Source organism: Maniola jurtina, chromosome 18 (genome assembly GCF_905333055.1).
Source record: "Maniola jurtina chromosome 18, ilManJurt1.1, whole genome shotgun sequence".
Lineage (NCBI taxonomy): Eukaryota > Metazoa > Arthropoda > Insecta > Lepidoptera > Nymphalidae > Maniola > Maniola jurtina.
Window position 1 is genome coordinate 11,542,501 of NC_060046.1, and position 27,906 is coordinate 11,570,406.

Genomic DNA, 27,906 nt, shown 5'->3' on the forward strand with positions numbered 1-27,906 from the left:
AGACAAAAATCTTGGTGGCCGTTAACCATTTTGAGTCACCGACCGATTAGCCAAACTATAATTTAGTTGCGATGCAGTTATAATATCAACTACAATAAAACCACATCCAATATGAAGTGGTTCACACTGCGAATTTTTTCGCACGATTTTTCCCACTGTGAAATTATAGTCTTGTCAGCATAGACTAACGGAAATCTGGAAAACCACTGGCATAGATATTAGTTCCCGGAACGTTTCTACAAAATTCCATTGAGTATGATTGGTTACTATTCAAATGAGAGACGGACTACGTTTGTATGGAGCGAGTGACGGAGAGACCCCTCTTAAATACTTTCCAACTTACCGTCTTGTCTTGTAGCAGACTAATCCGACAGTTCAACTGCGCGTCGTCACCTAACTGTACAGTTATTTTAGTAATGTTCCCATCAGGCGTATCTTCGAACGTTGGACCGTATCGTCGGTCGTGATCGAAATAAGTATTCTTGACTGAAATCACGTGTGGCACCTGTAAACAACATTGCAGGTTTATATTATGTTCATAAAAAAGTTATGTGCTTAGAACCTCTAACTTTTCAGTTATATGCGTTTTAAGCAATTAAATGTTACTTGCTTTAACGGTGAAGGAAAACATCGCGAGGAAATCTGCATGTCTGAGAGTTCTCTATGTTCTCAAAGGTGTGTGAAGTCTGCAATTCGCATTGGGCCAGCGTGGCAGACTATGGCCTAAAACCTTCTCACTCTGAGAAGAGACATAGAGAGTTCCCAGTAGTGGGCCGCAAATGGGTTGATGCCCAGGTATTATCTTCAATGTGCCTTTGTTAAAAACAACAAACTATTAATAACTACTTATGAATAATTAATAATAATTTTTTATACTTACTAAATCGTCGAATATTCGTGTGTTAACCTGAACAATTTGCCAATTACCCACTAGAATAATGTTAGGTCCTTAGGTATGAAATTGGCGGTTTACATGGACAAAGCAAAATATTAAAAAAAAAAAAATGAAATTACATTTAGTCAATCGAAATATGTAATATTACCTATGCGTTATCGCCATTTTATATTCATTGATTCCATTGCTAAAAAAATTGTGGGAGTGAGAATCAATGAAATCTTTGAAGGTGGTTTGGATTGCAATATCAGGAGGAATTTTTTTCCTTGCAAGAAATTGTCTAAACTCCGGTAACAAGTGGTACCTAACTAATCTGTTGAAGCAAGGTTAGTATGGTGGGTGTCGGAGACATTCCAATCGCAGCTCCTTTAATTTAGTGACTATGAATTAGTATATGGTCTCTTCTGGGAATTAATAGAAACCAAAAGTCTTATTTGACAGGCCTACTTACCATATCTAGGTTAGCATTCACTTGGTTCATTTGATTAGGTTGAGCGGTTATGGTCCCCGTGCCGGGTTCTGTAGATGGTCGGGGTACTTGGGGTACTTTGAAGGACTTGGTGCTGTCGATTGTGGAGTTTCCTAGGCGTAGCATCACAGGGGCTGGTATGATGCCTGTGCTGAGAGCGTAGTACGGTGTTACTGTTTGGTCTTCCTCTGTTGTTGATGTTAGGTTGTCTGTGGAAGGTATACTTGATTAATTTTGAAAAGTTAGACAAAATACAAGTGGTGATAGTAGGTATATTCTTGGCATGGTCATTTATAGCAGTTTATTCATTACAATAATGTAAATCGTGTCGGTCCGTTCGTCTGCGTAAATAATAATTTACGTCATGTATTGCCAGACACTTAGTATCGTGGCAACCCCCTGCCAGACGCCCTTAAAGTTTAAAAATTTAAGGGTGCCTGGCAGCGAGTTGTCACGATACTGTCTGGAAATGCATGCCGTGATTTCTAATACTGTTCCGAAGAAAATATAAACAAATTAGACTTTATACTTTAACGTAAGATTTTTTACACCTTTATCACCTGTTATCTCCCAAAGCCACCATGATCCAAACTTCATAGTCGCTGATCGTTCCTCCCTGTGTTGTGGACAGTACGCAGACAAACTTTCAGCTGGCTGTCTCTCTATTCCTGAGGTAGTGGAGTGGTGAGGGGAGTTGTGATGGCGTGACGCGAGAGCTCAGTGATTCGTCAACTTGTGAAACTGTCATCCCTTCCACACCGCTCCGCTACCGCAGGAGCTTACTCAGTTAATATGCCACAGTTTTTTTTCTTTCTCTCTGGCTTTACACAGATTAGCCAATGTCAAGTTTGTAGTTATTTACAAGTTAGGGAAACTATATAAGTATAGACTTCGTCTGTACCGGCGCTCGCCGACACATGCGCGGCGCCCCTTTAGTCCCCAGTCAGTTACACCACCAAAAAACACCAGTGAAACACAAAAACCGGCCACTTTTAACAAAAAAATCACTACAAAAATGCACCGCACGCGCGCCAGCAAACGCCAACACAGACGAAGTCTGCCACAGTTTTACGCATCGTAACTCTATATCTATAGCACAATAGTTAACCTACATGAAACAAATGAATAAGTTTTCAACAAACAGCAATGCTTGGCAATACCTTGTTAGTATTGTATAATATTATGCAAAGTAATAGTACCTGTGGTGAATTGGCAAACAGCTATCTGTGTGAGAAGGAACACGCCCACACTCCACATAGCGCCGGAACCAGGCCGCGCCCGACACGGGCCTTCATAATCTGGAACAAATCAAACACACTGACTGACTGACTGACTGACGTCTATACTGTAATTTTTAGGGTTCCGTACCTCAACAGGACATACGGAACCCTATAGGATCACATTGTTATCTGTCTGTCTGCGACATAACACCAATGCAAAAGTCGCCGAATTTTGGTCATGAACCATAAAAATATGATACCACAAAAAAACCTTTTAAAACTCCACAAAGTACTCAATACCGAGTTCACAGACGAATTTCCGCAGCAAAGGAAAAAGTGGAAATGCAAAGAGAAGATAAAAAACACCAACCGTTTCGGTTTCATAGAATTTACTTCCACTGGACATGAAAGTGTAATTGAGATTGGTTCGCCTTTTAAACCGTTACTCGGCGGGACTCTGTGAAATATGCAGTTTTGTTCAAGTGCTGAGTTCTTAGTATGAGATTTTATATCTACAAACGTTGAAAGAATTCGAGTGTCGAAACATTTCAGCTTCAAAGTAGAATGAACCTTAAATGTTTTGCTTTAAACCCCAAGTTCGTCCATACATATTACAGCTATATTTTAGCATAGAATGTGTGTACAATATAATATTTTAACCTCGTAACTAAGTAGACCAAGATCCTTTTGTAACATTAATTAAATTTGTGTCTAGTAAAAGAGGAATATTGATAAGGATGTGACTTGGATCTTTTAACATGGACCGATTCAATTTTCTCACACACAAACTTTCATCTAAGTTGATTGGATTAATACGATATTCAGAATTGTTAGTTTCCTCAGTTCGTAACGCAATTAGAGACGGTATCTGACGATTTCAATTATATGGAAAGTTAGTATTAATTGTAAGGGTAGGTATGTTTGGGGAGAAATGGAGGTCACACTCGGTATACGTACGTGATTCGGTTGAGTAATATTTAAGTATTTACCAAGATTGGTATGAATTAAGTAGAGAGAAACTGATCAGAAATTTCTTAGAAATATACCTACCTATTATTTGAACGCTTAGGCATACAACTTGTTTAATTCAATAGTCAATAGCTAATTGAATTCTAAGGCCCTCAGTAGTTTTAAAGATGGTCAGTTCCCATTTATTTTCTGAAATAAATGGGAGTATAAAAGTATTTTAAAGTTATAAAAAACATATTTCAGACCCTCACTAAAAAAACCTTTGATTGGATTATCACACGATAGATACAGTTTGCAAATTTTTTAATTTTCTAATTTGCCCCCAGAGCAAAAATGACCCCCAAGATGGTCCCAATTTTTTTTTGGATCCAACTCCTCAAACCAGATACAGCAGGGTTTCTGCCCGCCTAAGTTATAGAAAAGAACTATTCATGTTGAATTAATATTATAGGTACCAAACAATGACATACTATAACTTCACCATCAAACGCAGAAAGGTATGTAATCTGGCATATGTTCTCAGACGTGACAGTCTCCTTCAGACCATGGTGGGCAAAATTGAGGGAAAGAGAAGCGTCGGTAGATGAAGAAAGTCGCGATAGCTAAGGTAACAAAATTACCTACTTACATCCGTTTTTTTTAATTAAAAAAATAGCTCGCAAACGAGCAAGCAGGTCACCTGAAGTTAAGTGATTACCGTGGCCCATGAACATTTTGCAGCACCAGAGAAACCGCCGATGCGTTACCGGCCTTTCAGGAATTTGTTGGTCCGCCCCTTGAATTACCCCATTGTGTATATATTAGGAAAACCGCCGATGGGAGTTGATTCCACAGTTTGCATGTGCGTGGAAAAAAGGATCTGGCACAACGGCCGAAGTGCACAAGTGTTGAGGGTGAAATTGCTTATGGTGGCGTGCGGTGCGTTTGGTGAAAGACTGATGAAGAATGATGACGAGAGGAACAGAACAAGAAGAAGTAACTTCATGATTGAACTCCAAGTCCCAACTCTTCAACAACAATAATCAAATAAAAGCCTCAATAGCTCAACGGTTATAGGAGCGGACTGAAATCCGAAAGGTCGGCGGTTCAAACCCCACCCGTTGCACTATTGTCGTACCCACTCCTAGCACAAGCTTAACGCTTAGTTGGAGGGGAAAGGGGAATGTAAAATGTTAGTCATGATTAAAAATGGCTAATATTCTTTAAAAAAAAAAAAAAAAAAACCTTTCAAACATACAACGGCGAATAGACCACTCGAATAACAAATGTAAATTAAAAATTTATAACACCTCCGACAAGTGAAGGTTACAGTAACTTGTAGAAAAGAGCTGATAACTTTCAAACGGCTGAACCGATTTTCTTGGATTATAGCTAAGAAACACTCTCGATCATGTCAGCTTTCAAACAAAAAACTAAATTAAAATCGGTTCATTAGTTTAGGAGCTACGATGTCACAGACAGATACATAGAGATACATAGATACACGTCAAACTTATAACACCCCTATTTTTGGGTCGGTGGTTAACAGCAAACACTCACATGTAAACGGCTTACCGGATTCCAATAAAGGTTTCATATATTTGCAAATACACTATTTCAAACAAAACACATTAGAAGCAGGTGCTCGAAACTGAATACACTAAACTAAACTAAAACAAGCATCACGTCTATCGAATAAAAACTAACTTTTTGCGCTGCCATGCAGGGTGAAATGAAGTTAATATTGTTTTTGTGAGATAAAAATAGCTATTCATTTCGTTGGTTGTGGTGTTACGTTTAAATATTATATTTAATAGATTTTTAGGGTTCCGTACCCTTATAGGATCACTTTGTTGTCTGTCTGTCTGTCCGTCCGTCGCGTCCGTCCGTCCGTCCGTCCGTCGTGTCTGTCAAGAAACCCATAGAGTACTTCCCGTTGACCTAGAATCATGAAATTTGGCAGGTAGGTAGATCTTATAGCACAAGTAAAGGTATAAATCCGAAAACCGCGAATTCGTGGTTACATCATTAAAAAAAATTAAAATGTGTTTAAATTTTCAAAGCAACTATACCAAGTGGGGTATCATAAGAAAGGGCTTTACCTGTACATTCTAAAACAGATTTTTATTTATTTCATGTGTAATAGTTTTTGATTTATTGTGCAAAACGTTAGAAAAATACCCGAGTACGGAACCCTCAGTGCGCGAGTCTGACTCGCACTTGGCCGGTTTTTTTTTTCTAAAAATCAGCGACACCTGATGTTGCCACCTTATTTGCCTTGTATACAAGTTTCAACATTATGTATTTTTACTTTATAACGAACTTATCATAATCTGAAACTCAAACTGCCAACAGCTATATCCTTCAGACACTTTAGAAGCTTAACTTTTTGAGTACCTACCTACTTACCTAATTGATCGTAAAATTACGCATTGAAATTTCGCTTTGTTCTTTGAATTTGTATAAGCAACTAATTCTTTAATGTTCAGTTAACCAAATTATCCATGTAAGTAATAACTATTGAGTTTAAAAAATGAATATAGCTTTTGTTTTGCAAATGAAAATTTAAATTACTTACAGGCAGTTATAATATAAAATAATTATTATTAAATAATAGTTTTTATTAAAAAATGAATAGCTTTTGTTTTGCAAATGAAAATTTTAATTACCCCACAGGCAGTTATAATAAAATAATTTTTACTATTTAACTGGGATATTAGGATTATTTTCGACGAACGGTTAGGTTTTGTTATCGAAAAATACGTTGAAGATTCATTTAGAAATAAAGTTTAGGTCAATGAGTAAACACGAGTAGGTATTAAATTGTTTACACACAGCATCTCTACATAATATAAAACACTCTGTAAGCTTATATCTTAAACTACGCAACGGGTTTTAATGTTTTCATCAATATATAGAGTGATTCAAGAGGAAGGTTTAAATGTATAGTTTAGTATTGTTTTGTATTAATTTGTTGAAATGTGACGATAATAATTGTTCAAGATCTTGGAAGAAATCATGCCCCGACTGGGAGCTTTCATCGAAAATGCTGTCTTATTCTTTTTAACCCCCGACCCAAAAAGAGGGGTGTTATAAGTTTGACGTGTGTATCTGTGTATCTGTCTCTGGCATCGTAGCTCCTAAACTAATGAACCGATTTTAATTTAGTTTTTTTGTTTGAAAGCTGGCTTGATTGAGAGTGTTCTTAGCTATAATCCAAGAAAATCGGTTCAGCCGTTTGAAAGCTATCAGCTCTTTTCTACCTAGTTCTTTTGAAATATAACAAAATAACGACACTGACATCTAAATTGCACCCGTGCGAAGCCTGGTGAGACGCTAGTTTAAAATAAAAATATGTTTTCAAAATATCGTGGCGAATCGAGCAAAAACCCTGTTATTATACCTACTTACCTACTATAATAGAAGGAAAAATATTTACTTAACAAAGCTTCTTACAGTTTAACAAATCTCCCAGGTATAGTAGTGCCAAGTCGGAAATTTAATTTAAAACATAACCTGCTTTCATCTCGAATTTTCCACTCTCGGCACCATATCCACAGTGTGAAACGTTTTTAATTAAGATTTACCTGGAATTTAATTTTAGACTTCGTATTTAGGGTTTCCTCAAAAACTTTATTCGGCAAAGTAAGCAAGAATAAACTGTAAAGTGGCGTGAAGAAGTTACAAACATTCAAACACTCTTTTTCTCGTTTCATCGAGTTTCCAATCACAACAGTAGGTAGTAAAAAAGTTTTTAGTTCAAAAACTTAGGGAATTGCAGAAGGAAAAAGATTTTTATTTTTTTAAACAAGACCGAATATAAGTAGGTATTTTCATTCGTTTAAGGCAATAATCCCGTTGAGTTTGCTGAAATTTGTCCTTGTCAGATTTAAGTCTGCAAAGGGAATAACACGATAATATTATTCTCACTTAGTTCTGATAATTCGATATTTAACATTTTTTGAGTTCTCGTACTCAAAAGTAAAACAGTTTCAAGTACAGATTCACCCAATAGGTTCGGCAATGGTAGGTCTAGGCATGTTATGTAATGTGCCACAGATCGAAATGACAATCGGTGTATAAGGCGGGGGGACGGACGCCCCGGTTGTCATCTCGACCTGTCGCGAACTTTTATAGCTGGTACAGCGCTGACCACATACGGCAAGTGTAAGCCAAGTATTATCAACAGTTTACACATTAGCCGAGGTTATTAGCCATAAGATCTACGCTTATGCGATCAGTTCAGTATTTTTCTTTATGTTTAACTAGAGGATGCCCGCGACTTCGGCCGCGTGGATTTAGGTTTTTGAAGATCCCGTGGGAAATGTTTGGTTTTGCGGGATAAAAAGTTGTCTATGCCAATAACATGGACGCAAGCTACCTCGGTACCAAACATACAAATCGGTTGAGCGGATGGATCTTTAGGTATCCCGTGGGAACTCTTTGATTTTCCGGGATATAAAGTAGCCTATGTCCGTCCCAGGGATATAAGCTGACCCTGTACTAAATTTCGTCGGAATCGGTTAAACTGTTGGGCCGTGAAAAGGTAGCAGACAGACAGACAGACACACTTTCGCATTTATAATATTATTAGTATGGATGCTTCTTTACACTCTTCAAAGCTTTTCCAAAAATAAACCATTCAAAGGGGTAAATTACAAAATTTCTTGTTACTTTCATTTTAAAAATAAAAAAACAAACCCGTACTTGAAATAAGATTAATTATTCATGTATTTATGCAAATTTATTCCAGCCTCGACACTTTTCCGCGCCGTCATCAAAGGTTAAGAGACGGGCCGGAATTATCTCATGGAGCACGAGTGTCGCGTTGCGGATTACCTTTGATTACCGCTGATTACCGTTGATTACCGCAGATTACCGTTGATTACCGCTCGTTTAATACGCTAAGCGGAAATTGTGACATTGCTATATTGACCTTTGGCGCATTAATTTATAAGCACAAGCGGTTTATGCTAGTTCACGTTAACTCTAAGGTGCGATCATAACATAATCTTTTGGTATATAATATGTAAGAGAAAAAAAACCAAAAGAATATCCCTAGCGAATCTTTTTATTACTATTAATTGTTTAAGTATTCATTTTATTTCAAATATTCAGGCCATCATTTTGACTTGTTTAATCACTATGAACACGATACAAGTGAGGCACCTATCATTTAGGAATCGATTTATCCGATAACCTCTAATTAGCTGACACTTTCTTACTATTGGCTGAAATGCATTTTTTTGTAATAAGAATACAATAAATTCAGCCAACTATAGCAACTGAGATTAAAGCAACAATTGATGCAGCTTTACCGAAATCGATTAGCCTGTGGACTTGTGCCTAAGGCTTTAAACTCATTCCCATTAAAAAAATTGCCACGAAAATGAAACGCTATCGCTTTTCACTTACGGTCAATCCTTGATATAATTTATCTACTTAAGAGGGGTCTCTCCGTCACTCGCTTCATACAAACGTAGTTCCAATTTAATTTGAATATTAAGCAACCAAAGTCCATGAAATTTTGCAAACATATTCTGGAAACTAAAATCTATGTCTGAGGTTTTCCAGATTTCTGTTAAAATATTCGGTTTCAAAGTTACGCGGTCTTACAAATTTACATACAAATCTTCGAGCCCCTGTAATTTTAAAACTACATATTTTTAGAAAAATCTAAAACACCCCAGACACAGATATTAGTTTCTAGAATATGTCTGCAAAATTTCAAGGACTTTGGTTGCTTAATATTCAAATGAAATTGGAACTACGACTGTATGAAGCGAGTGACGGAGAGAGCCCTGTTAATTTCTTCACGAACCGTGGCCGTGATTCTTTTGATAATAATTTAAAATATTCCGGACTGATAGTGAGATCGAGATTAACGAATTTCGCCAAAGTCACGCGACAATTAAGAGAGGAAAGAAAGCTGGCAACATTTGAAATTAAATTACATTTCAAACTTTTCTCTCAAGAGAATTCTGGGTTCTACGGTTTATAAGTTAATGAGGTTAGTATTTTTGCTAATCCCCTTAAGGAATAAAGTAATAGAGTAAATACTAGCTCCTTTGCACGACTTCGTACGTGTAGACTGTAATATACCTTTTTTTAGGGTTCCGTACCTCAAAAGGAAAAATGGAACCCTTATAGGATCACTTTGTTGTCTGTCTGTCCGTCGTGTCTGTCAAGAAACCTATAGGGTACTTCCTGTTAACCTAGAATCATGAAAGGCAGGTAGATATGTCTTATAGTACAAATACAGGAATAAATTTGAAAAGCGCGAATTTGTGGTTATATCGTGTAAAAAAAAAATTAAAATGTGTTTCAATTTTCAAAGATAGCTATACCAAGTGGGGTATCATATAAAAGGGCTTTACCTGTGCATTCTAAAACAGATTTTTATTTATTTTTATGCATAATAGTTTTTGATTTATCGTGCAAAATGTTGGAAAAAATATGCGACGGAACCCTCAGTGCGTGAATCTGACTCGCACTTGGCCAGTTTTTTATATTTATAGAGTCGAGCTGGGCTGCAAACTTGCTGACAAGTGATGATGCAGCCTAAGATGGAGCGCGCTTGCCCTTTCCGAGTTGTAACGTGTGCTTATGGCCTTTAGTCAGTTAAGGAAAACTAAAGTATCACACCAACATTATAAAGGCGAAAGTTTGTATGTGTGTGTGTGTGTGTGTATGTTTATTACTCCTTCACGCAAAAACTACTGGACGGATTTGGCTGAAACTTGGAAAGGAGATAGATAATATCCTGGATTAGTACATAGGCTACTTTTCATCCCAGAAAATCAAAGAGTTCCTACGGGATTTCGAAAAACCTAAATCCACGCGGACGAAGTCGCAGGCGTCAGCTAATGCCTAATATAGTCAATATTGTTTCACTTTACCGCGGCGTGTACCGCAATTTTCAATTTCGCAATTGGAATACTTTCCAAGCACAGACTCAGTCGAGTGATACGAACGCCGTTGCGGCTTTGAGCACATGCAGCGTTGGCAGAAAAAATAAAATGGAACGAGCAACCGTCCCAATTATATCGACTGCATACAAGATACGAAATGGAGTGCTATATCCCAATATACAACTACATTACACAATCAGCTACTTTTATCGGTTTTTAGGGTTCCGTATCTCCAGAGAAAAAGGAACCCTTGTAAGATCACATCGTTGTCTATCTGTCTGTCTGTCATGTCTGTCAACGATGAATCTGCCGTACATCCTGTAACGACTTTATTTACTAAAATAAATACTGCATACAGACTAAAAACTTCATCCTCCTAAGTCCATCGCTTTCCTACTACTGAGAACGAATTTCCTCTCAGAATACTTAGGGAGTAGATCATAGTTCTCCACTGGCGGACATAAATACACACATCTTTGAGAACTTATAATCACATCTAAAAGGTCAAAAACAGAAAAATATCTTAGTTTTGGAGAAATAGTTGAAAGCGTAAGATGCCTTTGTTCTTTAAGCCCTGTTTCCATTGTGTAAACAGCTCAGCGGTGTACTGAAATTAAAATAAAAACTCCGAAAATGCACCCCTGAAAGAATTATATTCGTGGACAACTCTTGTGTGGCGCTATTCTGACTATGAATTGTTTATACAAGGGATACTTGAGGCTAGATTAAAATTTTAGTCTACCCTTTATTTTATCACCAAACTAGCTAAACCACCCCGGCTTTCTTCGGATGTTTTTTTTTTTTTAAATTTATTCAGATAAAAGTTAGCCCTTGATTGCAATCTCACCTGGTGGAAAGTGATGATGCAGTCTAAGGAAGCGGGCTAATCTGGAAGGGGTACGGCAGTTTTATTAAACCCATACCCCTTTGGTTTCTACACGACATCGTACCAGAACTAAATCGTTTGGCGGCACGGCTTTGCCATTAGGGTGGTAACCATAGTCAAAGCCTCTACCAGACCAGACCATTATAAAATTCGAAATTTCCTCTGTCGGGAATCGAACCCAAGGCTTCCCACTGATAAGACCACAGCACTCACCACTAAGCCAGGGAGGCCGTCAACAGCGCTAAAGGAAGAGTAGAGGTACTCAGTTGCGAATCAATATTAGATTCAGATGAATTTAATTTTCATTGGTCGATTTTAAAAGTGAATTCGATAAATTATAGTCGACTCAGCGAAATAAACGACTATTTGATGGCCGTTTTAAATCCGCTTAAATGTTTTAAATTTTCGATCGCGATGATTCATTTGGACGATAACCGTCAGATTAATATTTAACTACAAATGTTTTTGCACTTTGTATTGAATTTATTTTGATTCTTTATTTTGTTTGAATATTTGTACTTCATGGATTTCTCAACAGTTAAATTTACGCGGCATGGACTATTTAAATTAGACTTGCAACGAATAGTATATTCGGCAGTATACCGAATACCGAATATTCGGCGAGGCCCCTGACCGAATAGCCGAATATTAGGCAAAAGTATTCGGCTGGATTTTTTTATTAAATTGGATTAAATTATGTACCTGTTTTATGTACCAATGACTACTTAATAAATGATTATAAAAGAAATGAGAACCTTACCCTTCTAAATTTTGATTACCACAATAATTCAAATCCATAGAATCCTCCATTTTTCCAATTCAGAAGATGATTATGTACCTGTGTTATGCACCAATGACTACTTAAATGATTATATCAGAAATGAATATATACGTAATCAATCGATTTTAATTTTTCATTTTACCAATTATTTCTCTATGACAAAATATATTATTTAAGTATTCGGTATTCGGCCGAATTTATATTCGGCCGAATACCGAATAGTAACCGAATATTCGTTGCAAGTCTAATTTAAATCTTTCACGTAAATCTACTAAAAGCTAAAATTAAATTTTTTGGTAATTTTAGGCTAGAAAACACATAATTACTTTTCAAGTAAGAAGTACAAGCGCACTTTTGCTTCATAAACACAAGTCTAAGAAAATAAAATTACACACACTATTCATTAGTTACACTCTTATTATCAGTTCAAAAAATAATACAGGTAGGTGTAATACCTGGGTGTTTAAAATAATAACTCAAAATTTAAAAAAAACCCCGATAATAAACCCTTTATAAAAAACTAGAGTGAGCTGATAACTTTCAAATGGCTAAACCGATTTTCTTCGATTATAGCTAAGAACACTTTCGATCAAACCACCTTTCAAACAAAAAAAAACTAAATTAAAATCGGCTCATTCGTTTAGGAGCTACGATGCCACAGACAGATACACAGATACACACGTCAAACTTATAACACTCCTCTTTTTGGGTCGGGGGATAAAAACAATCCTATCTAAAATCGAATCTAAAATCTTAAACAGTACCTGCCTATTAATAATTCCTGCCTATAAATAAAATCTTCGATATAACTTCCGATTAAAAATCTGAATCGAAGATGCAAAATCAATCGGAAGTTCCGACCTTTCGGAATCGAAAAAAATAATCGAATACTTGAAAAGAGCAACCGCCGAGTTTTTTGCTGGTTCTTCTCAGGAACGGCATTCCGAACCAGTGGTAGATTATTTTGACGATTCAAAAGCACTTGTAAAAGTTTAATTGAATAAAAAATATTTTAAATTTTAATTTGAAATCGAACCTCCGTAACATCCCTACTCAGAATACATAATAGTTGATATCACACTAACATTTTAAAGGAGAAAGTTTGTATGTATGTGTTTGGTTGTGTGTGTGTGTGTGTGTGTGTGTGTGTGTGTGTGTGTGTGTGTGTGTGTGTGTGTGTGTGTGTGTGTGTGTGTTGTGTGTGTGTATGTTTGTTACTCCTTCACGCAAAAACTACTGAACGGATTGGGCTGAAATTTAGAATGGAGATAGATTTGTAGCGGTTGCCACATTCGCAAGAAGATGTCGCTTCTAAACTCAATCAATCAACAACGCTCGAAACACGAACCCCAGCCTGATAACTCACGACCTACGCCTAGATGGCAGCACGGGTAGCTTAATTGGCATACAAGGAGAAAACACGCAACTTTCAATCGCATTGACAGAGCGTTTACCAAATTGCACTATATATAGAAGTTTCAACGCATAACCGTCGGCCCAGCTGGCGCCACCGAGCACAACACCGCTCAGTTGGGAAATTTCCCTATTGCTACGGTCGAGCACACAGCCACAGCTCCCGTACAGATTATACCCTGGATTAGCACATAGGATACTTTTTATCCCGGAAAATCAAAGAGTTCCCACGGGAATTTTAAAAACCTACATCCACGCGAACGAAGTCGCGGGTATCAGCTAGTAGGTAGATAAAGGTGATAAAGTTTCTAGGTATTAATAAACTCTGCCTAAAATATGTAGTTACTCTTAATGAATTATTTATTCATGAATTCTCTTTTAATAATAGCCACCCTCAAGTGAAATAATTTACGTACAATCTTCATTTTGAACAAAGCACGAACAACAAACTTTGCCTAAAGGAACAACATTGCCTTTATGAATTTCAGCCGATGTTTCACCAGAAAATAATACCTTAGCCCAGCTGAACGACTAAATTTAGGGGCTTATAAAATACTATCTTACGCCCGCGACTTCGTCCGCGTGGACTAAATAAGTTTCAAACGCCTATTTTACTCACTTAGTGATTGAATTTTCAAAAATCCTTTCTTATCGCATGTATACGTCATAATAGCTACTAACTAAGTAGCTGCATTAAAATTTCAGCCCGATCCGTCCTGTAGTTAGAGCTGTTCGTTGATAGATCAATCAGTCAGTCAGTCAGTTTTCCTTTTATACGCGTATATACAGATTATCTTGCATTTATCCGTGACTAAAGTGCCGACGGGCTGTATCGAGATTTATGAAAATATGAATTTTGATGACAAAACACCAAAAATTGCAAGGTAAGTATGGCACTTTCTTTCGAGGTGGCAGGGCAGGATACTGGGATCTAGTTATGTGTGTGCGCAAACCACTTTTCTACCTTTTCAAAACGGAGAATTGGGTAGATTCTCAGTTTTATCATTTTATTTCAGTTACGTTGACGATGCGTCGCGGACCAAAAACCGACACTGATCGGATCTGAAAGACGCGAAGCGCGAACGCGAAGGCGTGAACAACATCTACACTCGTGATTCGCAGTTGTCGCGGGCTTTCGCAGCCGTTTGCGCCGCGAGTGTAGAGCCCACTTTAAGAAAACACGATAAACGCGCGACAGGTTCGCTAATGTAGTGAAAACCAAGCTTTATATTGCACACAAACCATACAGTTATGTATGATACTTGACGGCATTTCTTAGCCCAAAGAAAAAAGGCCAATACCTTATTATATGCGGCAAATATTAATTTTGTGGAGGTCCGTTCGAGGGTTCTACAAGCCTTATTGTTGTTTGAAGTGTCGGTTTATTGTTCTATTTGACCTCTATTCATATGCTATTGAAAATGGATAGCCCTTATAGCCCTAATGATATTCTTAATTTTCTTTCTGGACTTGATATTACATCATTTAGATTTTCTGAAGAAAACAAATATCGTACAATCCAATTTATTTAAAAAAAAATATTGTACTAATTAGTAAAGTCAGTGAGTTAATATATGCTTGATGGTGAATTCAACAAAGATAATAATAACTATCGCAAACCAGACACAATTATATCCAACTCGATTAAATCGGGAAAATAGAACAACAGGCATTCAGTATTTATAATTTTTGTGATAGTGTTTTTATCTACACTTAAGACCTAGGGAAGACTTATTTGAAGAGAACATTTTTTTAGGCGTTGGGCGAATTTAGGATGGGTACAAACTTCAAAGTCAGCGAATTTGACTGGCTTTAAAAATCTGTTCCTTAAAGCAACTTTTTAAGGTCCAATTTTGAATGGAAATGTCTATTATGATTAAGTTTTCACTTCTGTCGACAGTCTCCACTGACTGCCAATTTTTTCGAGAAAGTTAACTTGTTTCATTCGTGTAAAAAGTAAAGGAAAAAGTTAAATTGCGCCGTCGCATGATGACTTTTGCATAAATAAAGGTCTTTGTTAGCGCAAACCCTTTTGTAAACTAATGTGAAGGGTAACTTTGGAAACAAAGTCACCAAAAACTCTTCGTAGGGTGCAAAACTTTACAGACTTTACTTATAACAATGCCCCAAACTTTACAGTTACAAATAGTTACGTGTACAACTATTTTGGAGAAACTTTTGCTCGCTAGCGTCTGTTGAAATTATTTTGCTGCGGATTCTTTTAGAATTTCACTTGATGGTTAGTGAAGTTGCACTCAGATGGAAGCACGATATTGGCATCATGCCAGAGCGTTAAATCACTAGGCGGTATGACTTTGTACGTAGAGTTAAAAAACGTGGCTGTTAAAAGGATGGCTAGTTGGGCAAAAGGACCCGATTAAGCCACCGTATACTTAAGTTTACTATACTTAGCTTCGTATATAAAAAAAAACTGCTTATTCCGCATGGATTTAGGTTTTTGAGAAATCAAGATGATGTAGGACAGGAATCAGTAGTTGTCCTTCTAAGAAGTGTTTTGTTTCTATGTTAGTATTGTAAAAAAGACGAATTAGTTTATTACAAGCTTTCTCATTTTGCTTTTCCTTTTGCTTGATTATAAATTCAGCAGTTAGGTTCCGTGCTTAGGAAAAATTCTGTGAGTTATAATTAGTTCTATAAGTTATAATTCTTGTAAATATATTTACTGCATGCTTAGGCCAGAACTGCCCTGACGCACTCCGTGGGTCCCGATTTTCTATTAAATATTACTTGCTTTGACGGTGAAAGAAAAAATCGTAAGGATACCTCCATGTCCGAGAGTTCTCCATAATGTTATCAAAGGTATAAGAAGTCTGCCAACCCGCACTGGGCCAGCGTGGCAGACTGTGGCCTAAACCCTTCTCATTCTGAGAATACATCCCGGGCTCAGTAGTGGGATGGCGATGAGATGATCAAATTTTATTTTTATTTTGTATAATAAGAATATTAGCCATGCTAATCATGACTACTACTCCACTTTCCCTTCCAATTAAGCGTAAAGCTTGTGTCAGGAGTGGGTACGACAATAGTGCAACGGGTGGGGTTTGAACCGGCGACCTTTCGGAATTCAGTCCGCTCCTCAACCGTTGAGCTATGGAGGCTCTATTTAATGATCATGATGATTATGTTGAATGATCTTGATGAGGTTCGAAGAAATTAATCCTACTAATATTATAAAGGCGAAAGTTTGTATGTATGTGTGTGTGTGTGTGTGTGTGTGTATGTTTGTTACTCCTTCACGCAAAAACTACTGGACGGATTTGGCTGAAATTTGGAATGGAGGTAGATATTATCCTGGATTAGCACATAGGCTACTTTTTATCCCGGAAAATCAAAGAGTTCCCGCAGGAATCTTAAAAACCTACATCCACGCGAACGAAGTCGCGGGTATCAGCTAGTTAGAAATAAAATTGCTACAACTCATCCAGTTTAGCATGCTTCTAACTTACACTGTATCGTCACATACGACCATAAGATCGCATTCAAGGGCTTTGTAATTAAAAAAAAAAGACGGAACACCCCGTAAACTTTAGAATGCAATGATACTTAATGTAACTTTGTGAAATGTATTCTGTGGTGAAGCTAAAAGCACGGGAGATTTAGAAGGAGATTGCATCTCGTTTGTGATCACGCGAGGTGCTCGTTTAACTCCATCAAACGAGCATTACGATCAAGGGAACGTTGTTGCAATTTAGAGTTCTTAGGGTTCCATACCTCAAAAGGAAAAAAGAACCCTTACAGGATCACTTTGTTGTCTGTCTGTCCGTCGAGTCTGTCAAGTGAAACCTATAGGGTACTTCCCACTGGTTTAGAATCATGAAATAAGTAGGTAGGTCTTATAGCACAAGTAAAGAAATAAATCCGAAAACTGTGTTACCAACCCACGTAATAATTTAGTTCTGGATATTTTCTGCGTAAGATTTTCCCTTGCTACAACCAGCCAACAAACTTCTGTACGTGTAACGAAAATTACATTATTGGGGAGCTGTGGGGAAATTATTTTCTGAAGGATACTAAAAGTATGACTTTGGCAAAAGTATTAGCGTAAATCACTACATAATACGAAAATCAACTTGTTCTAATTGTTACTATGTGTATGTAAGTGGTGATAGCTTCGTGGTTAAGACGTCGGTCTCCTAGTCAGGGGATCCCGGGTTCGATCCCGGGCACGCATCTCTAACTTTCAGGAGTTATTATGTGCGTTACAATTGTCACTTGCTGTAGGAAATCTGTTTGTCCGAGAGTTCTGCATAATGTTCTCAAAAGTGGGTGAAGTTTGCCAATCCACACTTGGCCAGCGTGGTGGACTATGGCTCAAACTTTTTCCATTCTGAGAGGGGACCCGTGCTCAGTAGTGGGCCAGTGATGGGTTGATCATAAAGGAAAAATAGGTTATAGTTAATACAGCTTGTCAGTGATTTTTCCCCCAATAACCCTCCCAAGTATCCCTCACTAATCAGCGCTAACTTAGTTCGATGTGCCCAATTGGATATACCCCCGTGGAATACACAAACTGTGTTACCAACTCACGTAATAATTTAGTTCTGGATATTTTCTATGTAAGATTTTCCCTTTATACAACCGGCCTACTAACTTCCGTACGTGTAACGAAAATTACATTATTGGGGAGTTGTGGGGAAATTATTTTGTGAAGGTTACTAAAAGTATGACTTTGGCAAAAGTATCTGCGTAAATCACTGCATAATACGAAAATCAACTTATTGTAATTATGACTGTGTGTATGTAAGCGGTAATAGTCTAGTCTCTTAGTCGTAGGGTACGGGGTTCGATTCCCGGCACGCACTGCTATATTTTGAGAGTTATATGCGTTTAGTTTGAAATGCAAAAAGTTAGAGGAGCGTGCCAGAAATCGAACCCCCGACCTCCGATTAGGAGCCGGACGGCTCCCTGGACGCGGAGGGAGTTCGATCATGAGTACGTAGGTACCTCTAATTTTTTCTGAGTTATGTGCGTCTTAAACAACTAAATATCATTTACTTTAACGGCGAAGGAAAACATCGTGAGGAAACCTACATGCCCGTGAATTCTCCATAATGTTCTCAAAAGTAAGTGAAGTCTGCCAATCCGCACTTGGCCAGCGTGGTAGACTATGGCCAAATTCTTCTCATTTTGAGAGGTACGGGTCCCCTCTAGAGACCCCTTAGTAAAGAACCAGCAAAAGATTTATCATGATGAAGAATGAGTTCGGAGAAATTCCAATGGGATTTAAAAACCTAAATCAACGCGGATAAAGTCGCGAGCATCACCTAGATAGAGTATATACAAGTGTAAATTAAAAATTTATAACACCCCCGACAAGTGAAGGTTACAATAACTAGAAAAGAGCTGATAACTTTCAAACGGCTGAACCGATTTTCTTGGATTATAGCTCTAAACACTCTCGATTAAGCCACCTTTCAAACAAAAAAAAAAACTAAACAAAAATCTGTTCATTAGTTTAGGAGCTACGATGCCACATACAGATACACACGTCAAACTTATAACGCCCCTCTTTTTGGGTCGGGGGTTAAAAAGAAAATGCTGGAGAAGAACATTCTCCAAAATTTATTATAACACTCTAACCGGAACACTAACCTGCAGAATTACTTTGATCGAGGGTAATAAAACAATATACTGATGCTTACGATCTCAATAAACTTCCAACAGCTCTCGGAGGATATTCGCGGGGTTAATATTGCTCCGGATAAGTAAGTATATCCGCAATTTCGTTCGCAATATTGAGTCTTGGTCAAACACGACACATTACGGTTTTAGGCTAAGCGTATGCTGAAACCTGGTGACGTAGTTCAGAAGAGTGCAGGCCAGAGCTAATTTTGTAATTCAAACTCAAATTCGAAATCCCAGTCAAAAGGACTCCGGACGGGTTCAAAACTAGTCAGGGTTACGTAAGTATAGCCGTAATCCATACAAAAATTATAAATGTGAAAGTGTGTCTGTCTGTCTGCTACTTTTTCACGGCCCAACAGTGTAACCGATTCTGACAAAATTCTGTACAGGGTTAGCTTATATCCCGGGGACGGACATAGGCTACTTTTTATACCGGAAAATCAAAGAGTTCCCGCGGGATTCCTAAAGACCCATCCACTTAACCGACTTGTATGAAAGGTAGCGAAGTAGCTTGCGTCCCTGTAATCGAAATAGGCAACTTTTTATCCCGTAAAATCAAACAGTTCCCACGGGATCTATTAAAATCTAAATCCACGTGGACGAAGTCGCGGGCATCCTCTAGTAATCTATACTTAAGATACTTCTTGTTAAGAAAATGCAGTGCAAAATGTTTTTGAAAAGTAAAATCTCATAAAAAAATTCTCCTATTACCTTATGCTAATCCTATAAGAATAAAACAAAAGGATCTCTCAACAGGATTAAAGCGAAACGTTTCTCTGTCTTTGCCGTGCTGAAAGTAGAGATTATTTTAAAACTACATTGCGTTGTCGCTTTTGTTCACGCGAGGCTCTTTTCTATTTATGTAACTGAGAATAACACTAAATTGGAACTACGTTTGTATAGAGCGAGTGACGGAGAGACCCCTCTTCCCCTCTTAAGTAGGTAGTAACTGAGAATAACACGTTTCAGTTGTTTTTTTTTTTAAATATAAATAGCTAATATGAACCGCCAATGCGTTGCCCGCGTTTCAGGAATTTGTTGGAGCCCTAGAATAAACCCCCCCCCCCCCCCCACCCCCCACCCACCCCCCCCATGTTGTAATCTAGTGGGAACACCGCTGATGGGAGTTGATTCCACAGTTTACATGTGCGTTATAATAAAATTGCAGCTGTATCCGTATTTGATATTAATTTCAACATGAGAAGAAAGGTCCTGACACATATTATTATGGACTACGAAGTGGTCTTACAAGGTATCCTTTTTAACCCCCGAGCCAAAAAGAGGGGTGTTATAAGTTTGACGTGTGTAGGTATCTGTGTATCTGTCTGTGGCTCCTTGCTCCAAAAGTAATGAATCGATTTTAATTAAGCTTTTTTTGTTTGAAAGGTGGCTTTATCGAGAGTGTTCTTAGCTATTATTCAAGAAAATCGGTTCAGCCGTTTGAAAGTTATCAGCTCTTTTCTAGTTACTGTAACCTTCACTTGTCGAGGGTGTTATAAATTTTTATTTTCACTTGTTACCATTTGACAAAGAAAAAGTAAAGATTGTTTTTGCATTTGGATCACGTATTGTATCGCTATTAGAGCTATTAGGGCGTCTATTAGTATGAAACTACCGATTGAACCTCGGATACTTCCTTTGCGATTACTTGAATTGATACTAAATTCACTGGTAAGCTTGTATAGTGTTAACAAATAATAGGGACTTGGACTGAAGTAATAAAATGATCTGATGTTTTGTATAGCGGTGGGCAGTTCATGGGGCTAGAATTCATTATTAAAGGAAGTAATTTAAAAAAAAATAGATTTTTCGAAATTTTTAACTGGAATTTTTTACGTCGCGCTGTATGGAAGGCGATCAATGACATCACATGGCGATAAACGACAAAAATATTTTTCGATTTTTTGACATAAAAATATTTTCCCGCAGAAATGACTCTATTTTATGTGCTGTAGTATAACTGCTGTGCTATAACTGGCTAACACGGTTTGCGATCGGTTAATATGTTTAGCGTGAAATGTAAAGCGCGTACAAGCGCATAGTACAACCAAGTGCGAGTCAGACTCGCGCACCGAGGGTCCCGTACTCAGGTATTTTTCGTTATTTTGTACGATAAATCATAAACTATTATGCATAATAAAATAAATAAAAATCTGTTTTAGAATGCACTTACAGGTAAAGAAAGCACTTTCATTTTTCGTAATTCTTATTTAGTCTTTATAAAAATGTATTACAAAGGCAACAGCAGGTCAAAAACATCTAGGAATCTTTAACCTTCGTTATATTAGAAAACTGACACGTACTCTCATACAACCTTTTTAACCCCCGACCCAAAAAGAGGGGTGTTATAAGTTTGACGTGTGTATCTGTGTGTCTGTGTATCTGTGTATCTGTGTATCTGTGTATCTGTGTATCTGTGTATCTGTCTGTGGCATCGTAGCGCCTAAACGAATGAACCGATTTTAATTTAGTTTTTTTTGTTTGAAAGGTGGCTTGATCGAGAGTGTTCTTAGCTATAATCTAAAAAAATCGGTTCAGCCGTTTAAGAGTTATCAGCTCTTTTCTAGTTTTCTTGTAGAAAAGAAGGTTAGATAACCGTTAGGTTCATAATATTATGTCAATAGACAAATGTCAAGCTGTCAAGATGGACGTTGTCTAAATACATAATTATTTATTTGAAAATGATGTTTTGGAAAACTCAAATACTTTGGATCGTCGGGGGTGTTATAAATTTTTAATTTACACTTGTTGAAGAAATATAATATTATAACTTTTATCCACTTGTATCCTTTGCAATATTTTTTCACTCTTCACAGAGTAGGTAATACCTATATTTTTTTACTAGCTCTTACCCACGACTTCATCAGATTCGCGGAGATTTGGATGATGCTTTAGTGTTTTGATTCTTACTATTATTAAGTTTTTGGTAAAAATGTTAAAGTAATATCATGGTTGAAATAATCCATACTAATATTATAAATGCGAAAGTGTGTCTGTCTGTCTGCTACCTTTTCACGGCCCAACAGTTTAACCGATTCTAACGAATTTTTTTACAGGGTTAGCTTATATCCCGGGGATGGACATAGGCTACTTTTTATCCCGGAAAATCAAAGAATTCCCACGGGATTCCTAAAGACCCATCCGCTTAACCGATTTGTATGAAAGGTACCGATGTAGCTTGCATCCCTGTAATTGACAAAGGCAACTTTTTATCCCGGAAAATCAAACAGTTCCCACTGGATCTTTAAAAACCTAAATCCACGCGGACGAAGTCTCGGACACCCTCTAGTTTCTCAATAATTAACAACGTCATCAATTTACAAAATAATCGCTTAACTATTTTCCTTCATAAACAAACGTAATTTATCAATTTTCTCGAGTAGGTACACAAGTGAATTGTCGTATAACAAGTCTCATTTAGGTAATTCGACTCGGAACGAGATAATCACTTAATTCAGCCGCGGCTCCGAACGAAACATAACAATAAAACGTGTCCTTTGTAAAGAGCATCATTATTCTGAAGACGTCAAGGGGATTTCGCGTTTGCTGAATTTTAAACCGTGTTTTCAAAACGATCGGCTTTATGACGCGTTTTTAAGAGGGCTCTCTCCGTCACTCGTTTCATACAATCGTAGTTCCAATTTCATTTGAATATTAAGCAACCAAAGTCCATGAAATTTTGCAGACATATTCTAGAAACTAATATCAATGTTTGTGGTTTTCCAGATTTCTATTGAAATATTCGGTTTCAAAGTTACGCGGTCTTAAAAATTTTCATACAAATCTTTGAGCCCCTGTAATTTTAAAACTACATATTTTTAGAAAAATCTAAAACACCACAAACACAGATATTAGTTTCTAGAATATGTCTGCAAAATTTCATGGACTTTGGTTGCTTAATATTTAAATGAAACTGGAACTACGATTGTATGAAACGAGTGACGGAGAGAGCCCTGTTAAAACTGTAATAAAAAGGCGCGAAAGGGTCTTTTATTTCATTTTCAGTGCGCGATCCTTCAACATTTATTACAAGTTTTATTCCCTTTTTTCAACAATACGTCATTGTATTCTAAGTAGTGTCATTATTCCAAACAATAATAAAACGTGTCCATTGTATTATTCTGAAGACGTCAAGGGGATTTCGCGATTGCTGAATTTTAAACCTGGTTCCCAAACGATCGCTTTCATTACTCGTATGACTCTGATTTTTAAAACTGTAATAAAAAGGCGCGAAAACGATCCTTAACTTTTTTTTATTGCCCGATCCCTGAACAAGATTAATTAGAAATGTAACGTAAACTGGAACGTAGTCGCGTCACTTCACCGCTCTCGCTCTGACAGGTCTATGCCTGTCAGCTACTATCTATGGCTAAACTATCGAGGTGCCAACGCAGTGATATTCACTTTACAACGTACATTGTGTTCTAATTTTGTGTATTCGGTCTCTCTGTGCGTCTGTGCGCTCTTTACAAAGGCGCATTTGGAACCCTAGTCCCTTTATAAGTTTGCAAATCAACTTACAGAAATACATTTTTATTTCTGTTTAACCTAAATACGCCATTGTAATGTAACATTATGATTAATTCTCTCTACAAGTGTAAATTAAAAATTTATAACACCCCCGACAAGTGAAGGTTCAGCAACTAGAAAAGAGCTGATAACTTTCAAACGGCTGAACTGATTTTCTTGAATTATAGCTAAGAACACTCTCGATCAAGCCACCTGTCAACGAAAAAAAAACTAAATTAAAATCGGTTCATTAGTTTAGGACCAAGGAGCCACAGACAGATACACAGATACACACGTCAAACTTATAACACCCCTCTTTTTGGGTCGGGGGTTAAAAACAATAATAAAACGTGGATTTTGTAAATTATTTTATTAATTTATCAATTTTCACGCGTACACAAGTAAGTTGTTGTGGTATTATATAGTTCAAAACTCTGAACCACTGACCACATGATTAAAAGGTGGCCGAAATTTTAACTCTAAGTCAACACCACTCTTTAGTTTACAATATATTATATAATATATAATCATTTTTTAATTTTAAAAAGTATCTTTTTACGGGACATAATAAAATTATTTTGCAGATTATGTCTGCTGCATTTTAAACTTTATATTATTCAAAAGGATCGACTTTATATCCCGATTTTAACTGTAAAAAAAGGTCTGTAACTTCATTTTTACTGAGGGTTCCCGGAAAATATTAACGTTATTTTAGGAAGGTCAGGTTATTTACAACCCAGCCTTCGCGGTCAAACTTTCTGAATTAAATTACCGCATTTTATGGTAATTTATGTCATCAATTTTATAGCATGTCATTAATTTAGTACTAAACTTATTATTACAATTTTTTACCGCCTAGTAAAATTTAACGGCTAAACTTAATTACATTTTTTAATCTTCTCCAGCTGCTCCCTTGAAATGATCCATCCACCTAGTGAGGGATTTTGCAACGCTTTGCTTTCAGGTACGACATTACAATTCAAGCATTTTTGGGACTCCAACTCCTTTAGGAGTTAGGTCTCTGGTTCAATTCCCAGGAGGGTGAATTCTGAAATTTACATTTTCTAAACTGACTGTGGTCTGGTCTGGTGGGAGGCTTCGGCCTTGACAGGAAAAAATTATAAATTCCCGACGTTTGAGGTAAAATGAAACTGCAATACTTTGCGGATGCATGAAGATAGATCAAACAAGACCAACCACGATAAGGGAATGAGATTCACAAGACGCTAGAGATGGACCATTTCATTGGTAGCATGTGAAAAATCTTTTCATGTGATTTTTCACATGCTAAAATCACATGACTTTTACTTTTACTCTTACTACTTTACTGAAGGTCATAGCATAAATAAAATGTTTTTTGTGAAGGAACGGGACGATTTCTTAACATCGTTATATAAACTCGTAAAGTATAGCGACAAAATATACGAGACTGTATGTCCCATCCCATCTATTTTCTCGTAGCTATATTTTTACATGCAACGATGTCAAGAAAATCGTCCCGTTTCATCTGGCTCGAGAAAAAACACGTTACGTATGCTATGACCTTTAGAGTAGCTGTGAAAAACCCCAAAGTTCCGTACCCGAAGGTTGCCATCGGGATCCTATTACTAAGCCTACGCTATCCGTAAGTCTGTTAGCGGGCTGTATCTCCGTAACAGACAAAGAGTTGTAATTTTCACAGTATCTATTTCTATTGGCACTATAGCAACAAATAATTAAAAACCAGAATACGAATTTCAAAATGGTTGCCATGCTAATTAGAAAAAAACCTTCATGTGTGAGGTTTTCTTCTAGTTAAATTGAAGTGCCAAAATTCAATTTTTGTGAAACGCCACTTGTAAAATATCAGCGTTATTCATTTTGATCATAATTCCTAGCGAACTTAATGCAGAAAACGACTCTTAAGTGTGAAAATTGTGAAAATTGAACAATTACTTCCTGTGAAAAATCACCTGTGAAATTACTGAAGAAAAAGTAATTTCACCAAATGAAAATTATTTAAAAGTAGCAATAATGCACATCTCTACAAGACGCTATTCCGATGGGATAACTAGATGTAAGTGGAGTGAATTTAAAATTCTGAACGTCGACCGCGGCCATATTTGTTATTCATAGACGTGCTGGGGAAAAATTTATCATGCCAGCTACTCGTACCAGGTCGAATCAAACATTTTTTGGACATGGTTTTGGTAAATTAAGAGTTTTGACATTGGATTTTAAAGTCATAGGTACGGATATTTTAAAAAAAGCGGTCTTAGCCTACTGGTTAAGTTTTTGGCGTCCTATTTGTGGGGTTTGGGATTCGATCCTGGGCACGCACCTCGACTTTTTGGAGCTGTATAAGGCCAACAACGCATCGGCGGTACCTCTATTGCTGCAAATGTTCATGGGCAACGGTAATCACTTAACATCAGGTGACCCGCTTGCTCGTTTACTCACTATTTTTTATCAAAAAAAAAACTACACTATTGCAATTCACACGGCAAGAGCTAGAGAGAGAACAATGGAGGAACATCGTAGCAAAGATTGCATCCAAGGGGATCCTCAAAATTGAGGGAACGACGCAGGAAGAAGACTATTACAAGGAAAAACTCGCGAGGAAAATGTCGAAGTTGAAACTTGAGAAAACCTGAGGACATTCTATTTTAATTTAATTACCTTAGACACGAGGATGAAGAAAGACAAGTCGAATAAATAAACTCGTATCTCCGAAAAATTTTAGATGACAAGGTAATCTCGAAGGATATTCTAAAGACACTTAATTTTAAGATCTGTCATTATCTGTGAAGATATAAATGAAAGGAACGCGTGCTTGTGACAGTGGGCAGACATCTTGGATCCAGGGGCGCGTAACATATTTCCATTTTGAGTGAAAAACACTTTTCTTTGTACAAAAACGCAATGAACTGAGAATTTTCTTTGAACATGATATTATAATTAGAAGAATTGAGTTTCGAAAGTAGCCTTGATCATATTCATATCTTTGTAGGTACTTTAAGGTTTATTTTATTCCACAGGATATTAAATTTCGGAGAGTGTGCACAAGAGCTTTTTGGTCTGGTTCCTCCTTTAGCTTTCTACCATCGTACGGTTGGAAATCCCTCGGACACGTACGAAACGATTTGCTTCCTCGTTTCTAATCCGAACCACTGGGATTTCGAACGACCTTCCGACAACCGTTTCCCCCTCCACTTTTAATATGAGGACCTTCAAGTCAAGAGTGAATAGGTATCTTCTAGGCAAGTGCGCTCCATCTTAGGCTGCATCATCACTTGCTAGCAGGTCAGATTGCAGCCAAGCGCTAGTCTATAAATACATAAAAAGTTCTAGTTAATAATATTCTAGAATATCTTTTGAGAAATATGCAAAAGACGTCGCTTTAGAGATGTCACTCTAAATTAAGTTAAATACAAAATGCATATTAACGTCAACTAGACGAATATTAAGTAAAGCCAAGGGTATGAAATGAATTTCAATAAGGTATTTTATAAGCCAATGTTTAAAAGGTTGATGACACGAGACTATTTTGAAACTCAATATTGGATAGAGTTAATTGAATGGACGTTGTGCATACTGTCATATTTTTAGTGCAATTTTGCAGTTTGGTTTGCAAGATAGAAAAATATTCTTCTGCTAGTAACTGGATTTTGATTATACAAAACAGGGGTGCGAAACCATTTCAAATTAAGTGTTTTTTTTAATCACTTGATAGTTGTATTAGATCCGCTAACTTGACGTGACCCGAGAAATATACCAATGGCGGCGTGCCTATTCTACGACTGTTGCATAACACTATCCTTTATGAAAGAGAGAGAAGGATTAGGGATAAGAGTTTGAGCGACAAAAAGAGAGGCGTTTATTGAATTTTAAGCCGAAGCGCTGTGCGAACTGTAGTGCACTGTATTGGGTCGTAATAGGAGTTGCTATTTATTTTTACGTATTTGCAGAGTGATTACACACACACACATACACACACACACACACACACAAACACATACGCATACACGCACATAGGCACACACACGCACTCACACTAACACACACACACACACACATACCCGGAAGCTCTGATCTGTGTCTGTGTGTACCTATTAAGTAGGTACAAGATTACAGCCGGTGATATTGAAATTCATCTTTGCTTAAGTTTTAGTCTTCGTGTCATTACAAAATGTCGAGAAAGATGAAAAGTGACACAACTTGATACCTACAAAGCAGATGTTACACTGGG

The 27,906-nt window shown here is 37.2% G+C and overlaps 1 protein-coding gene across 1 annotated transcript in view; it reads right to left on the bottom strand.

The window, feature by feature from the left end:
• LOC123874347 overlaps positions 1-27,906 on the bottom strand; it is a 112,820-nt gene that overhangs the window by 18,024 nt on the left and 66,890 nt on the right. The window contains exons 2-4 of the mRNA XM_045919618.1: positions 2,564-2,662; positions 1,347-1,573; positions 344-505 (exon numbers count right to left, since the gene is read on the bottom strand). Of these exons, the coding sequence (XP_045775574.1) occupies positions 344-505; positions 1,347-1,573; positions 2,564-2,621 (447 nt within the window). The 5' untranslated portion in view covers positions 2,622-2,662. The remainder of the gene's footprint in view (positions 1-343; positions 506-1,346; positions 1,574-2,563; positions 2,663-27,906) is intronic.